At 38.7% G+C, this 18,377-nt stretch overlaps 1 protein-coding gene across 1 annotated transcript in view; it reads right to left on the minus strand.

Moving 5' to 3' along the window:
• Positions 1-18,377, minus strand: part of AR (androgen receptor) — a 163,283-nt gene that overhangs the window by 19,323 nt on the left and 125,583 nt on the right. Inside the window, exon 3 of the mRNA XM_060002616.1 lies at positions 11,870-11,986. Coding sequence (XP_059858599.1) covers positions 11,870-11,986 — 117 coding nt within the window. The remainder of the gene's footprint in view (positions 1-11,869; positions 11,987-18,377) is intronic.

Raw genomic sequence — 18,377 nt, forward strand, 5'->3', positions numbered from 1 at the left:
GTGAGATGATCTCAATGAAAGTACTCTGAATTCTGTAAAGTTGTATATCAATGGGCAGGCTATGACATTTTCCAAGAATGAATCTCTAGCTAGAAAACACTCTGAAAAACTGCTTAGGGTGGCAACCTATAAGAAATATTGTCTTCCATCTTGGTCAACTGGTCTCAAGTCAAAGATTGAGGGCCAAACTGACAGGTTCAAGAATCCTAAGATAATTATAGGATCTACCTCACAGAGTTGTTGTAACTTTACCTAACAGAATACATGTAACGTGCTTAGCACACAGTAAATTCTGTATGTCAATACATGATGCCTCTTACTCTTTCTTGCTAGTTGCTAAACCCCACATTGCTCCACGTCATTCCCTTTATCTCAAGCAGCTGAATTTCTCTCTGAAAAAGCTAACTGATGAAACAGGGAGATCAGCTTGATGCTTTGTGACCACCTAGAGGGGTAGGATAAGGAGGGTGGGAGGGAGACACAAGAGGGAGGGGATATGGGGATATATGTATACATAGAGATGATTCACTTTGTTATACAGCAGAAACTAACACAACATTGTAAAGCAACTATACTCCAATAAAGATGTTATAAAAGAAAAAAAAAGAAACATATAGAGTTTCCACAGGGATTTAAATCAATTAGGAGAGAGAATCAAATCAGAAGTTTCCCCAGACATCAATCTAGTACAGTAGTGGAGCTCCAAGGATTTTAAAGGGCCCTGAGAAGAGGCAAAGTAGGCCTGAGCATGTGGCTCCAATAAACCCTCCTTCTTTCAAAGCGGTGCTCTATTCCGTATCTTCATTTGGGACTCTGCATCAGATTTTGTTTGAAGAAAAGATTCCATTGCCAAGAAAATGTTTGAAAGCCCCAGATATTGTCTATTTCTTCCTTTCCCATTGAAACAAATCCCTATTATAAAGATGAGCAGACTGAAGGCCAAAGCTAAGTCTTGCTCAAGGTCACACAGCTAGATAGTAGCAAAGCAGTCAGGTATCCTGACTTCTAGGGTAGTACTCTTTCAATTTTATCAGGTAGGGTAGCATGTTAGTGGGGAGAAGGGTCAGCTGGAAATGAGTGGGGAAGAATTAGGACAAGGATAAGAGACAGGGAACAGAGCCAGTTCTTGGCAGCCATGGAGTGAGAGATTAGTAGGGGTGCATCCAAGTGTAAGTGTACACAAATAAGTGTAGGTCAAATTCTCTCAGGCAATAAGGTTTCTTGGTCCTTCCTCCCATGCCCCCATTCTCCTCCCTGTCCCAATTCTGAGTCATAGGAATAGCCAGGGAAAAGAATATTGAATTTTATCTTTCAAGGTTTATGTTGGACTATTTAGTCTAATGGTTTTTAGTTCATGGAGGAGTAAACGTAATTAATAATAGAATGATATGCAATGCTGCATATGCTTGCCAAAGCACAGGACCTGGCAGAAACTATTTCCAAGTCTCCTCTCTCTGACTACTGAGCCAGAAGAAAGAGGTTCACTGTCCAGATGCCATCCTGGGTGAGGGGCACAAGGTCATTACCAAAAACCTGCTCATGTGAAATTGCAGAGCCTGGAAATGGTTTCGCATATGAGGCTTTTCTACTGGAAAAAGTAACTACGTGAATTTAGAGCATACATGCTTTTACAATTACATTTAAACTGACATTAAAAACAAATGTGAAACAGTCCAAGCCGAACAGGTCAGCATGACCTGGAAAGCAAACAAGAGAAAAAAAAAAAAAAAGAAAGAAAAACGAAAAAGAAAAAAAGGCCCAATGTTAACAGCATTAGTCCTGTCAGTCTGTTGTAAATAAGAAAATACCATTGGTGTATTAACGGCTTTATTAAAGGAAAATTCACTAGCAGAAATATGCAACATTCAAACAAATAGAAAGCAGTTAAAGAATAAACCACATTAGCCTTTCAATCCACATTAGGGAAACTCTTGTTGGCCTGGAGATTAAAATTCTGCCCCAAGGAGGGGGAAACTCCCTTCCCTCCTTGAAGTTCTTCCTTGGCTTTTCTCCAGAATGTTGCTGAGTCAGGGGAAGGAGAAAGAAGTGTGTGCGTGTGTGTGTGTGTGTGTGTGTGTGTGTGTGTATGTGTGTGTGTGTGCATGTAGATGGAGAGAGGAGAAGGAAGAGGGTGGAAAATGCAGGTCCCAGGCAAGGCTGGAAGAGTGCTTCTGACCCTCATACCTGTCTGCCCCTGGCCTCAAAGACTGCACATCCACCAGAAGAAAACTAGTTTCGATATGGAGGCTCTGAGGCAGAGACAGAGCATAGCAAGATATTACAAACTCTAAGGACCTCTCCTCTTACATCAATGCAAATTTTGAGGCTGGCTTGGGAGAAAAATAAGGCTTCATACTTGCTGGAGAAGCAAGTGTATGGTGTGAGTGAAAAGTGTGGGGCACTAAAGCTAGAAGAGGTAAAGTCTTATCTACTTTCCTCCATCATCTTAACTTTAATAGAAAACAAGAGAGTAGACACTGGTTCTTGGATTTTGCCTTCCTCCTGCTTTATGAAAAGTTCAAGTGTGTGTGTGTTCCTAAAAGCAGAGTCACATTAACTTTGGGAATAGGGAGAAAAGAAATGTCTGACTGTAGTCTCCTGGTCTGTTTGAAGAGAGAGGCTGGCTGGCTTCTTGGGGGTGTTTCTCCAGGAAAAACAGAAATCTGGTCTTTGTTTACTGAATTTCTGTGGATCAGCTACTACCTTCAGCTCAATGATGGAGCCTGAGGTTAAGATCTAGTTCCTTGGCAGTGGTCCAGCAAAATGGAGGTAAGAGGAAACTCATGAATTGCCTAATAACCAAGTGAAAATGCCACAGGAGCCTCAGATAAGCACAGTGGCTTCTTGTTCAAGGTAGCACTTTGAGTCCTATTAGCAAAGCTTCTTCCCAGCAGTAGCACACTGTGGAAAGCAAGTAACTGAGCCAGAGCTTCACTGCATCCACTTGAGTCAGTGCCTGATGCTATCATATACAATCAAAAACAATCAAAGGGCACTCTGTTAATGCCAAGTCATATTATAGAAAACAACAATCATGATGCTCATGACTATATGAATTGGTAACTCTATTATTTAGTCCTCACAATATCCCTGTGAGGTAGGGAAACACCATCAGTCCCACTGGGAGGAGTCATCAACTAAGAGAGTAGCCCCCAGTCCCAACATTAGAGTATCTGTTGAGGAGCAAAGGCTTAAGCCCCTAAGCTTCAGATTCCAGGTGTTTCCTGCTATCCACTAGAGCCCTCTAGAACCCTCAGTTTGAATGAGGCAGGTCAGCCTTTCTTCAGTGTCTGGTCATTTTGAGATGCTTACAGTATCCAACCTGGATTTTTTCTAATATGAAACAGTGACACTGGTGAACATAGCAACTTAACGATGGGCTAGCACCTAGCAGGCCCCATAATCAGATACTTGAGTCAGATCCTCTGACATAGGAGGCAGCATGCAAAGTTGGGGAGAATGAGTGACTGCCATTTTGGACTGGGGGTTTCCTTGTCTCCCTACCTACCCATAATACAGAAGTGAGACTGGGAAATGGAAAATTCTTTACTTGGAGTTTTGCGGGTTTTTTCCCCTTTCTTTTCTGCTTTATTGACGAATATACTAAAGAGCTTATATATGTGTTTGTTATGTGCCTCTTGCTACGTAGCGGGCAAGAATTAAGTGGTGGTGGTGGTTGGGCAGAGAGGATGTGGAGGAAGGGAAGGGAGGTGAAATTTAAAGGTCTCATTATAGCCACTCAGAGGCCAACAAAGACTCCTTATTCAGTTTTCTGAATTTCTTGCAGCTGCCAAACAATCCCATAATATTACAAACATTATTACTCAGCTTGGAGATGGGAATGCTTCGAAATTAATGTCTGTGTGCCTAACAGCTCACTAATCAAAGCTTCCATGCCTCATTTTCCACCCTGGTGAGAGTCCTCATTCTCTTCCAGTTTCACTGTGGCCAGCATGATACACCACACTGTGCAGGCCCAGGCTGGTGACCTTCTGTCTTGGTCAAGATCCAGATTTTCTTTTTAGTTCCAAATGTCAGTCCAAGTTTTCTGCAGGTGATTTCTTCAGGATTGGTGCTTACATTGTTTTAAGTGCTGACTGCTAGAAGTCTGAAATGTCCCTCAACAATCAATTTTCACTTCAGCCACAGAACCACTGGTCCAATGGGGTATTAAACAGGAGAAAGAAATACATTTCTATGCCTGGGTTAAGAGATCTAAAAAGTGTAGCAAGAATTAAATGGACTGAAGAGAATGGAACTTGATTCCAAACGAGGTGATCTAAAGTAGTGATGCCATTTGCAGTTTACTTCCTAGATATCTGTTGCCATGGAAATATTATCAATAATAGATAATTTGAAGGCTCTACTGGTTTCTGGGTGGTTGTGTATTTCCCCCTTAGTTCTACTTCATACAAACATGATCCCAAAGGATGTATAAAAGTCTCTAAAAAAGCATCTTTCTCAGGTAAATTGTCTATGTATAAGTTCAGGACAATAGGAAAATATTCTAAACACTTTTGTTGATCTTAAGGAATACATTCTCCAATTTGTAACTACAAGTGGCACTCTTCTTAAATCAAAAGTAAAATGTTTTCATACAAACCATTATGTTATCAGTTCATATGAAACTTTTTTTCTGAATTTTTATATTTGGAAAATACTTGCCTTTGTATATATGACCTATTGTGGGCTGTGTACTCTTAGCTTTCTGCATATTACTTTCAAAAAACATTGCCTGTGACATCATTTTACTCTCTCAAAAGCACCTCAGGGAATCTGGAGCACTCACAGCGAAAGTAAACAACAATAAAATCTTTCTGCTGCTATTACACTTTAAAAACTCAAGGATTTTAAGTGGAAATTTTATAAGTTAGATACTTATTCAAGAACCAGATATGTGGTATCATCAATTTTGATGATCAGAGAAAATTATTTACCTCTACCATAGTTCTCTAAAAACAAATATTCAGAGACAGACTACAGCATATATGTGCTGTACCAAATAATTTGGTTTGGAGGAAATAAGAGATATGGTCTCTCATCTCTCCATATACAAGTTCACTTGAGAACTACAGTTAGAGAGAAGTATACCTTTTTCTCTCCAATGTCACCAAATATATATGTAACCAATTGGAGGATGGCAATATTGACCCTGGAGGACAGATTGCAAGGGTTAATTTAGGGGAAATTCAGAGACCAGAGAACCAAGGAACCAGTACCATAATCCACACTCCTATAGCAGAAAGAACAGGCTCCATTAGTGACTGGGAGCGCACAGACCAATTTTCATCCAAAAAGGGAGATACAGTGATATTTATTGTGTGCCTACTATGTACCAGTTTCTTTACAAATTTACCACCATTCTGTAAGGAAAATTTTATTATTCCCATAGTGTAGTTGGAAAACTGAGTCGGAGAAACTGAGGCTCAGAGCGATCTAATGATTTATCCAAGGTCATCAAGATACTAAGTGCCAGAGCCAGGACTAGAAACAAGGCCTGTATGTATCCTAGTCCACCATGCTATTTCCACTATACACAGGACCTCTTAAAACACAAAACCAAAAGAAAAAAAAAAGCAAAACAAAACCAGAAACTGTAAGTGCTGAGCCACATGTTGTACAGGTTGGTGTCAAAATTTATAGGGCAATTCTGCTCCTCTGTGCATGCCTCAGTTATGCTGATCTGTAAGAGCACTCAAGTATCTAAGAAATTTGTGTGGGGAGTAGCACTTCTTAGAATTGAGACTTACTGCTTACATCTTCAACCTAGAGACTTTTTGGGCTCTAATCTACAGAGTCCAAGTAGAAGGGAGGAAATTCCATTAACTGAGTTCCACATTGTTGATTCTTTATGATACTCTGCTGCTTGCTGAACAGGGTTTAGAGGGGATTCAATCATTGTGTGGGCAGTGGGACACAAATTCTTAAAATCTGTGATTTCTAGGCCTCCTACATGAGCAATGAGTGTATGTGGTAGCACCATGATGAGGTTCTGGGTGGATGTTGGAATGCTAGTCAGAGAGTACACAAAAGGACTGTTAAACTTTAGGGTAGAATGTCTAGATAGCCAAAATATTTAGTGATCACTTTGCATGATGCTAGAAGTCATTATATTTCTCAGAAATTATGTATCTAGCATGCTCCTTGGGTCAGGAATATGTACCTGTGGCTATTAGATAACTTGGGCCTGAATTATATCCTATCCTTTGTGTATGACAATAATACTACAGACCCAACATGGTTTACTTTAGTGGTTTTAGTAGCCTCTGGTGCATACAGTTGAGATGTGGTGAAGATGGTCTGCTCTTGGTCATGAAGTCATTCTTAATTGATTCTCCTTGTGAGCAATATACATGTAGGTATACACATCTATAAAATGGATGACCTGGGCTTGGGGTATTGCCTACTTATAGGATAGAGTATTTATCTATAACCAAGTTTTCCAAAGTACATTCCAGAAAACAGTGGTTTTATAGGATATTAACAGGTACTATGTGAAAACAGGTTTCTGTGCTTGAGTTAAATTTGGGAATCCTGAATTACCAAGCTCCTCAGGTTACTTTATTGCAATACTTGACAAGGTCTGTGATATGCTAACATGCACTGTAAATCTTCCTGATCAAGACCATAATATGCAAGTTTTCCTAACTTATTTAACCATAAAAATAATTTTTCATGTATCATGTCACAGAACTATTTTTCTCAGAACCCATACTGAGAAGCACTGGCCCAGATCAAGGCAGCAGACTTGTATAAGGGAAGGACTTATGCACATGGTCAGCACTTACAGGTATCAATCCAAGCAGAGGCAACTAACCCCAGGAACCAAGGCTATAATCCTAGGTGTTTAATGAAATCGATGCTAGAAATTTCTTTCTCTCTCTCTACCTAGCATACTATCTCTTTTTATAAAATTTAAGCCCTCATCTATACAGCATTCATGTCATCACTAATTCTCTTAAAAAACAAGCATGCAAATAAACAAAATGGTATGTGAACATGTCTATTCCGTGTCATAGCTCTTCAACTGCCTGAAGTTCAAACCTTTTAGCATAATAACCAAGTACATTTTCAGTGTGGTTTCAGCTTGCCTTCCCCCTTTCTCCAGATCTGGCCATATTAAACTACTTGTGCTATTCCTCAAAACCTCAATGAATTTTTTAAATGTCTTTCTGCCTTTATTCAAACTGTGCCCTTTGCCTTGAATGTCCTTTCCCTCTACCTCATTAAACTTCTTCCCAGCTTCTTCATTTCCTATTTAGCCTTTAAAGTTAAGGTGTATTAGTTATCACGGTCTGTCTCCCCTTGTTTAACTTTCTGAAGGCAGGGATTGTATCTCATTCACCTATGTTCCCCCAAAATGCCTACCACAGAAGCTGGCACATAGTTGGCACTCAATTAATATGTGTTAAAGGGATAAATATATGAGTGAATGGATGGAAAGATGAAAGGGATAGCTAGTTGGCTGGTTGGAAAGATGAATGGATAGTTTGATGGATGAATAAATGTTGTGAAACTTTTCTGCTGAAGAACCAAGCCATGAAATGGTATTTCAGCATTGGAATCACTCTCTTGCATCCAGGGCATGTGATCCAGAAGTAACAATGGTGGGCTGCTCGTGAGCATGGGGAAAGATGAAAGAGCTGACGTCAACGCTTCAACACTTCAACACTGGAAATGACAAGGATGTTCATAGTGTCCATGGCAACATCAGACCAGGCCATCCTCTCAACTAGAGAATCATGGAGGTTGTTAAAACCTACAGATCTGTTAACAGTTTTGAGTCTCAGATGTGGAGTTCAGCCTCCTAGTAAGAACGAGACTTCTCAAATATGCTAGAGTAACCTCTGAAGAAAATGCTGCACACCTCAGATTCTCACATGCTCTGGGGCTCCATGTTTCTTCTCCTCTTCTGGGGTTTGGCTGTTACCTGAAATTCCTAAAAGGCCTACCATTTTCCATGTTTCAGGAGAGGAGGGAGTAGGCAGGGGCCAAAGCCATTTATTAAAGGTTGAGAACTCAAAAGTTGCATAACACAGAAAGAAATAATGTTTAGGGAGGAATAGGAGAGAAAATGAGAAGGAAGGAAGGGTCAGGGAAGAATATGGCGGGTAAAGGTAATTCTTTCCTTCTTATTCCATCTTAGAAACTGGGAGTATATCCTTGAGAAGTGCAAAGAAAAGTAAGAAATGGCTGTATATTTATTCTACTTATGAACTGTGAAAAAGCAGCAGTTAATTCATCAGGGAGAAGGTGCTTCTTTGGACATTTATATTTTTTAAAAATTTCTTAAACAAAATGTAGGCAAGGAGGTTAGATTATTGAAGCAATTAGCAACATGTGGTTTTTCAAAAGCAGCCAGAAATGAACCATGTTCAAAGAAAGGCCTATCCTTGTTGTAGATGGGCAGTTGAGAGCCTGAAGGTAGGCTTTAAGGAAACCACTCTGAGAATCCAACCACCTCCAGGATCCTTTCAGAAACACCAAGAGCTGCTAAGATAACAAGAATCAACAGGTAGATAGGCCTAGAAGCAAAAAGGAAAAGGGTATGTGTTTTAAGTATCTCTGAGCTGAGGAGATTCCATCACCAAACATAGAGGGAACACTAAAGAGAAAGCCAAATTAGAGACCTTGAGGCATCAAGACCAAGCAGCCATCAGCTGCAGAGTGCCAGCTTCTCTAAGATATAAAGACAGTCCTTCTGCCCTCTACTCCATCAATAACTTATCCATACAGTCTAGATACATGATAGATCTTATTTAGGTGTGACTTGAGGTAGCTAAAATTACTATACAAGTCAATGCACTCAAGTCTAGACTAATCTATACCTCTGGAACAGTGAATAGACAATCCAAAAAAGGGCTGATACATCTACAATCCTTTCTCTGTGACTTTAGACATAGAATCACAAAATGGTAGTGCCTAAAAGGTCCTTGGTGAAGCCCACTACCTCGTTTTTATGATGAGAAAAATGAGCCTCAGATGGGAGAAGGGATTTGACCAAAGCTACATTCTTAGTTGCCGTTTTGGAAGATATTATACAATTTTAAATTGAGTGATGGGAAAAATAAAACAAAATTATCCAAAATCTCCTTCAAGGTGATCAAAATGTTGATGCTAAACCCACATCTTGTGAAAAAGGATGTCTATTACCAATATATTCAGAAGGATCACTGTATTGATGCTTGCTTTCTTTTTTCCATTGTTTGAGTAAAGGTATAGTATACACTGAATTTGCAAGTTAACAATAAACTGGGAAGGGTTTGCAGCAGGGAAGCAAGGAATGTGAAGATAAGTTTAGCAAAATGGAAAGGTTTGTTTCTCAAACAATGGTGTCTAAGAGGGTAAACATTTGGGTTTTTACTGATGTGGTACTTGAACATAATATATGATTCCCTTAATTACTAGAATCAGCTTCCAAGTAGGATCTTGATGGTACTTTTGTTTTGAGATGATTTCTGGTGATGGTCTGCCTGTTGGAGCTATTACATATTATAGGGCATGCTAAGTAACTCAGGATTAAAGCCAACTGGGAAGTGCTGTGTAGAGCCTTACCAGCTAAATTACCAGTGACCTTACTATTATAATAAGTCCTCACATTTGTCTAGCACTTTGTCATTTACCAAGCATGTTCACATTCATCATGTCATCTGACCCTATCATAGCTCTGTAAGAATGGTATGTCTAAATTACAGATGAAGAAATTGAAGCTTAGAAGGGGCACAGTGAATAATGGAGCTGGGCCTTTAACCTAGGTCTGCCTGACTCCAAAGGCAAGATCATTTACAGGACATCAAGAATCCTTGTAGTTTTTGGACATTTCTGGAAGTTTGCCTGCCTGAAGTTCTATTGCCTAGCATGGTACCTTGTACATAGCAGACACTCAGTAAATGTAAAAAGGGAACTGGAACCAAAGCCAGCCACAGCACTTCTCAGCTTCTTTTCATTGTATTGACCAAGCCCATTCAAATTTGAACACTTTAATAAATCAATCTGAAAACTTACTTTACCACTCTCTTCAAGAAATTAATTTACAGATTTATGTCGGACTGCTATATGGAATAGTGAAATTGTTATACACAAACTTCTTTTCAAAAGAGATTCACTGTAATCATGTCACAGTCTGCTTTATAACAGAGGATGTTAGCTGATACATGAAACTAATTTTATGATTTGGGCCCAAATGTTATGAGGACTTTTGTTACCATTAAACTTTACCTGTGTCAAAGCGGCTTGCAATTCATATCAGCAGATGGAAAACTAAGCAAAAGTTTTCCATATCTAGGAGCCCCCATATCTTATACATAATTCACAGAGGGCTAAATAATTGAGAGTCGAAAGTATCAGAACCCTCACCATGGGGTGACCCCCCACCATGAATGTTGTGACAACATTCATATGGAGAACACTTCATCTTGTCAACCCCTTTGTCAACTTTCCTGGCTATCTTTCTGCCCTCTCCCTCCACACCCAGTCCTGTTTCTTCCTCCCCACTGTAGACCACAATTATAGGATTTTTCTGTAGTAAGCCAAGCAAAGAAGAACAAAGTTGACTTTTCTTATATTATTTGAATCTCATTTGATGTGGTTGCCTGGAAAACCACTCACAGAGCATCTGGCTGCGATGTCTAGGAGTACTAGACACTACTTGAGAGGCTGTCTCAAGCTGAATCTGAGTCAATTCATTTTTAGTACTTTGGTCTGTTTAAAGACTATCACTAGCCTGTGAGGAGGGGAGGACACAGTTACCCACATGAAGACCCACACATGGTTAGAAAACAACCATGTTGGTTTCTGTAAATATGCACATAGGCAGACAAGGTATTAAGCACCTTGCAGAAAGCCAATGATAAACAAGTACTCTAAATCAGCCTTGAGAAGGGGAGGTGAGAGGGCAGAATTATAGGAACTTGGGTTTTCCAGGCTGATAATAAGTAATCAGGTATGAGGCTACAGTTTCAGGTGTTCAGAAACAGGTTTGCCTTTCTTCAAATTTCCAAATCAAAGTAGACTAATAAGCTAGTTTTTCTCATGAAAGGTGCATGTTTTTGGAAGCAGCAGGCAGTAGAGAGGACCCTGGCACTGAGTAGATATAAACATGAAGAAATGAGGAATTTGAAGGGGGAAAATGTAAGTGTCAGCCAAACCTTTCTGTAATAGTGACAACAATTATGGTAGACATAGAATAAAAGACAGAGAGCATTACGATGGGGGATTACCCTTGAAAGAGCTGTATCTTTGTTCTGTCAAGTTACCCTGCTACTAAAAAAAATGCTTTTGGAAATGGTCAATAGATTTGCAAACAAAATGAAATGATTAAAAGGCCTGCTCATCCCTGGGAGATGTGGGATAGGAAATTGGCTCTGCTTGGCAGCCTAGTCATAGGCTCCAAAGAAAAGCAGCTTCTCATTCCAGGTGGCCAACTCCACAACACAGGCAGCAGCTAACTGAGGGATATTCCTGGGTTTTCAGGGCCAGCCTGTGCCTGGGTCATCCTGCACCTGTGACTGTTCTGGATTCCTTAGTTCTCTCATCCTAGCCACCATTTAACAACAGAAGGTCAGTACCATTATGTCCCCTGGGGAACACTTCATAGTCAAGTCCACACTCACTCACCCTCTGATGGGTCCTGATCCCTGCTTCACAACTCCTGCTCCTATGCTGAGCCCCACAGTGCGGTGTGGCATGGTTAAAGATAAAGAAAAGCACCAGCTGGCTGATGGCCACATAGGATATGAAGGGGTCAGCCTGTATCTAGAGCATGGCTGGCCTCCATGGAAGCATCAAAGAGGAAAATCTGGTTTAAAGAGAGAATAAGAGAATGAGGGAGGGAAAGGAAGAAGGAGAAAGAGGAAGAAAAATATTGTACCTCCCAGAGTCATCCCTGCTTCATAGCATTTCCGGAGGCGACAAGATGGACAATTTTTCCTTCGGAATTTATCGATGGTGCAATCATTTCTGCTGGCACACAGGTACTTCTGTTTTCCTGGGAGAACAAATATAAGAGTAGACAGTCCTGTTAATGTGTTGCCAGAGTCTCTTTGGAAAGTATTTCTAGGCAGAAAAGGTGTGACGATATACCCCGCCCAATGAGAGAAGTGGATAGAAAATGGTCCCATACAATTTGATCACAAAGACTCTAACTATTAAACCAGGATGGCTTAATTCAATGCTATATTGTTTGGTTTTCATAGGTGTTTTTCAAAGGGATGAACAATTCAGGTCCTGCTGATACTCCTTTATTAGGATTACGTACTGGCTTTTTAAATAAGATGCTCTTTACTAAAAGTCAATAATGTCCATGAGAAAATATGGTGGAAATTGTCACTCCTTTAGCATGGCATAGCAGAGACTTGGGCTCAGGCAATATTCCCTTCTCCTGACTTCTGTAATCATCATAGGATCATACTTGAGCTAATAACATGCTTATTTTTCATAATACAATTAAGCCTTCTATAAAAGAGAACTCCATGTGATTTTTAATTGTTTTTAAAATATTAGTGATCATACCCTCAATCCTTCAGGTTGTAAAAATCAAACAGATAAAGCCCACTCTTTGCAAAGTGAACACAGCAAATGAAAGGAAGTCCTCTGAAGGTAGCAGAAGAAAAACAATCACTGTCATGCACATGTGAAGTTGTGAGAGATACACAGAAATATACACACACAAACACACCACACACATTCTCAGACTCAGAAATCCTTAGGATTATAGCTGTTCAAAGAAAAACATGGAGGTCCACTCAGAAACACAAATTTCACTCAATACTTTGTCTCCTTGTTCCTCGCACAGGCCTGGCACACAGTAGGCCTTCAATAAACACTGACTGAATGAATACTCAAGTGGAACAGAGAGATCCAGAGGCACATAGGGTCACCAGCAGAAATAGACAGCGATACAGACCCTGCTGCTCTGAAACATGCAGAACTTACACTTGTGGCCCTGCCCCCCAGACTGAGCCTGTGCATCCCTTCATCGCACCCCTTTCTTTCTCCAAGTCCTTGGTATTTTTTCTCTCATTTACTTCTGTGCTTTACTTTATGGGATAGACTGAGATTTTAAGGAGGCTTCTTTTGGCAGAGTAAGAATGCTTGTGGTAGAGAAAAGGAATAAAAAATGAAGCACAATTGCTATTTGATATCGGGGAAAAAGCCCACAAATTTAGCTATAGCTCAGCTTTCCTCTCTCTTCACTCAGTCTAAAATTTACATTACAGTCACATCTATTGTAGTAGGTTATTTTTTGTAGGAGATTCATTGTAACCAGGTTAGCAAAATTTTCTTTTCCTTCCTCTCCCCTTTTCTTTTTCCTTCCCTCCCTCCCTCCCTCTTTCTCTTCCCTTTGTCAAAGGACTCTGAAATGCTGGGCTTGAAGGAACTATTAAAAATCACCCCAGGACAACACTTTCATTCCAAGGATGAGTTCTGGGGAGGTGACTTGCCTGAAGAACACTGAATTGGAGGCACCTTAAGGAAGAAAAACTACCATTTAATAGGCACTTACTATGAACAAAGCCTGTGTGAGGGGGTTTACATATGCTATTTAAATAAATCGCCTTGGCAATGCTTTGAGGTAGGTACTGTCATCACTTTCACTCAACAATGAAAAAACTAAGGCCTCTAGGCCAATACCCTTTCTACCATACTGCAGGATTTTACTTGTATAAATAGAACACATAATTTGCTAACAGCTTCTTTCTGCTGCAAATTGAGGACTGTAATATGTGCACAGAATGGATGGTGCTTTGATGATTGTCATATAGCCTTTAGGTGTCAACTCCTAGAAGGCAGGCCCTGTACCAAATTCCAGTGGGTTCATTTCCAGTGCTGTGGGTATTCTAGACCTGGGACACCCCCACAGTATCAGTGCTGCTGCAAACCTCAAGACTACAGGCAGACCTCAGACATATTGTGGGTGTGGTTCCAGACTACTGCAATAAAGTGAATATGCCAGTAAAGGGAGTCACATGAATTTTTGGTTTCCTAGTGCATATAAAGGTTACATTTACACTCTACTATATAATACCTATTTATTTATGTATTATAAATAATATATAATAACATAAAGTAATAATAAATTAAAACCTAATATAAAACATAATAAAATAAAAATCCATCCCATTTGATTAGCTTACAAAAGTTAATAAGAATCTTGTACAAATTAAGTATAACAGGGATTACTATATACCACATTATACAGCTGAAGAAAATGATGCTCATTAAAATGAAATTGACCTGCATGGCACCACACAGTTTATTTGTTCCATATCATAGTCCATAAGGCTATGAATCTTACATATTGGAAAGAATTTTAAACACTGGTCACACCACCCCTACTTCTCCATAAAAAGCTTGAATCCCCTCTATAGCATCCCTGCCCCACCTTTTCTTGAATTGCAGCCCACTTCATTTCTGGACTCTGTTATGATGCTCTTACTTCCAGGAAACTCAGTGTCTGTCTCCTTGTAGCTTTGACCCATTGGTAATAATACATAATAATTATATATTATTAAAAATAGATAATCTTTGATCTGTAAAGGACTTTAAAAGTCTTCTAATAAAATGTCCCAAAGTACTGCTTGACTCTTCAGTTATGAAAATGGCCTCAAGGTATTGAAATGACATGCCCCAAATCACAGGAAATTGGTAGAGCCAGCACAAGATCTAGTAAATGCATCCAAAGGAGACATGTTGTGGGTGGGTGTAGTCTCAAGACTGAGCACTCTGAGGATGTTAAGTATCTTTGTTTATTATCTAGTAAGTGTATGGCCTTCTCAGTTGACAAAAGAACTGTGTAAATGGGATCTGGGCCTGCTCCAAGATGGTCCTAGAAGGTCCTCTGTTCCCATGCTGTAGCCAAGGTGACTGAATAATTAACATAGAGAACACAAACTACAAACCATCTTCTTCTCCTCCTCAGATTCTACAAACATTACACCTGGCTCTTTGACACTGTTGACCTCCAACAGCAAAATTTTATCAACAACCTATAATCAGTCTCACAAAAAATGTCATTGTGAAAACTCTGGCAAAATATAAAAACCCCTCTCACATGCTGAAGGAGGTAAGTCCAAACTCTAGAACTACAAACAGATCGCACATTTAAATACTTGATAACTCTCTTATTAGAACAGCTCAAACATTTTATCCCTGTGAATGGTCACATAATGAACTGATATGAGGCCCTCTGCATGCCAGCTGGCTCTGAAATTCTTGACTGCCTGATAGTGTTCTGCATTTTTCTTCATGGGTCCTATTCTTCCATCATAAACCTTAAGTCTGATTCAAAGCTCCAGCAGAAACAAAGGTCACAGGACAGGCTTCAGATATTTTCTCCAGAGACTCCCCATTTCTATTGTTTTCTGTCAGCCCCTTTGGTGCTGCCATGCAGTATGAGCTGAGGTCAACGTCTGATTAGGTTTTTTTCAATTTGTTCATTGTGAAAAATCCTATTTGGAGCTGAGGAGGTAAAGTAGGGGAGTTACCCACCATCTGTGGCAACACATCATGCAAATGAGAAGAGGGTCAAGTCATCATCTTTATTATGAACCTATAGAGAAGACTGAAGAAGTAGGACTTCTCATGCTTCATAAAGAGAGTGTTAGTGTAGGGCCTATATAAACAAAACTAAAAACAAAACAAAACAAAACACCTTTATTGAGGTATGTAAAAAAAGATCGGAATTAAATGGAAAGATGTACAGTGTTTCTGGATGGGAAGATGCAATACTGCAAGGATGCCAGTATTTTCCCCAGTCAAATCTATAAATTTAAACCAATCCAAACAAAATTTTGGCAACATTATCCCAAAGTTTATCTAAAGGAATAAAATGTGTGATATTGCCAAGATATTTTTGAAAAAGAAGAGTAATGAGACTTTTCCTACTAGACATTTAAAGTATTATAATGCCATAATAATTACAACAGTTTGGTATTGACTCAGCATAGACCTATCAGTGCAAGAGACCAGAAAAGCCAAAAACAGACTCTGCACATGTATTATGTCATTCTAAATCAGTAAAGAAAGGATGATTTATTCATTAAATGGTGTCAGAACAACTTGTTATTCATTTGGAAAAGATAATAAAGTTAAATTACTAGTTGAAACCAAAATAAATTCCAGATGGATTAAATATGTCAATAAAAAAAACAAAAAGGAATTATTGAAATATTGTTAGATATTGAAATATTGTAGGTGAACATTTTTTAATTTTTGAAGGTCCAAAAGGGATTTTTAAAACATGACAATAAAGAATACATAAGCAAAAATTCTGACACTTGACTAGAAAAAATTTAAACTTTCTTATGTGAAACAAACATAATAATAGAATTTAAAGACAATCATGAACTACAAAATACATATCAGTATCAAGTATGTAAAAGCCGTGGTCAATTTCCTTGACATATAACAATGAACAATACAACAGAAAGATGGGCAACAGACATGAACAGGCAATTAAAAGAAGAACCACAAAAGATCAGTAAGCATATGAAATTTGTGCAATTTCAATTGTATTAATAATTATAGAAATACAATTTAAATAAGATATCATTTTCACAAGGAAGACTAGTAAAAATTTAATACTAATTACTGGTGAAAAGGTATTGTTAGTGGGTGTGTAAACTTTTTAGAGAGCAATTTTGCCATATATCTAAAAAAATTAAATTCACATAAACTTCAACCAGTAATTCCACTTTTGGAATGTTTTATAAGAAGATAATAAGTTAAGCACAAGAAAGTAGTTCAGTGTAGCATTATTTAAACAGGGAATGCAGTCAGCCCTTCATAGTCATGTGTTTCATATCCGTGGATTCAACCAACCATGGATCGAAATTTCAACTGTATTCATTCTATTATGCCAGTTTATTTTTATTATTTATTTATTTGTTATTCATAGTTTTTTTCTCTTTTTCGTTGCACTATAGTGACATACAGAATTATATTAGTTTCAGTTGTACAACATAGCGATTTGACGTTTATATACTTTAGGATTTTATCAGCATGATAAGCCTAGTAACCTAGTAAATCATACAAAGTTATTACAATATTATTGATTATATTCTCTATGCTGTACATCACAGCCCTGTGACTTATTTTATAATTGGAAGCTTTTATCTCTTAATTCCCTTCACCTATTTCTCCTAACCCCTCACCCTCCTCCCCTCTGGTGACTACCAGTTTGCTCTCTGAATTTATGAGTCTGTTTTGTTTTTTCATTTGTTTTTTAAAATCCACATATAAGTGAAATCATATGGTATTTATCTTTCTCTGTCTCTTATTTCACTTAGTATAATACCCACTGTATATATACACCACATCTTCTTTATCCATTCTTCTATTGATGGACACTTAGGTTGCTTCCATATCTTGGCTATTGTAAATGATGCTGCAATGAACATAGGGATACATATAATCTTTTTGAATTAATGTTTTCATTTTCTTCAGATAAATGCCCAGAAGTGGAACTGCTGGATCGTATAGTAGTTCTATTTTTAATTTTTTGAGGACCATCCATACTGTTTTCCATAATGGCTGCACCAATTTACAATTCCACCAATAGTGCATGAGGGTTCCCTTTTCTCCACATCCTCTCCAACACTTGTTTTTTGTTTTTACTTTAATAGATCTTTATTGGAGTATAATTGCTTCACAATACTGTGTTAGTTTCTGTTGTACAACAAAGTGATTCAGGCATATGCATACATATATCCCCATAAGCACTCCCTCTTGATCCTCCCTCTCACCCTCCCTATCCTGCCCCTCTAGGTGGTCACAAAGCACAGAGCTGATCTCCCTGTGTTATGCTGCTGCTTCCCACTAGCTATTGTACATTTGGTAGTGTATATATGTCAATGCTACTCTCAGTTTGCGCCAGCTTTCCCCTCCCCTTGGTGTCCTCAAGTCCATTCTCTATGTCTATGTCTTTATTCCTGTGCTGACATTAGGTTCATCAGTACTGTTTTTTTTTTGTTTTTGTTTTTGTTTTTTTTACCTTCCATATATATGTGTTAGCATATGGTATTTGTTTTTCTCTTTCTGACTTACTTCACTCTGTATGACACTCTAGGTCCATCCACCTCACTACAAATAACTCAATTTCATTTCTTTTTATGGCTGAGTAATAGTCCATTGTTGTCTTTTTGATGACAGTCATTCTAACAGGTGTGAGGTGATATCTCACTGTGGTTTTGATTTGCATTTCTCTGATAATTAGTGATCTGCATTTTTCTGATAATTAGTGACGTTGAGCATCTTTTCATGTGCCTGTTGGCCATCTGTATGTGTTCTTTGGAAAAATGTCTATTCAGGTCCTCTGCTCATTGTTTGGGTTGTTCAGGTTTTTTTTTTTTTCTGTGATGTTGGGTTGTGTGAGTTCT

Source organism: Delphinus delphis, chromosome X (genome assembly GCF_949987515.2).
Source record: "Delphinus delphis chromosome X, mDelDel1.2, whole genome shotgun sequence".
In the NCBI taxonomy this organism is placed as follows: Eukaryota; Metazoa; Chordata; class Mammalia; order Artiodactyla; family Delphinidae; genus Delphinus; species Delphinus delphis.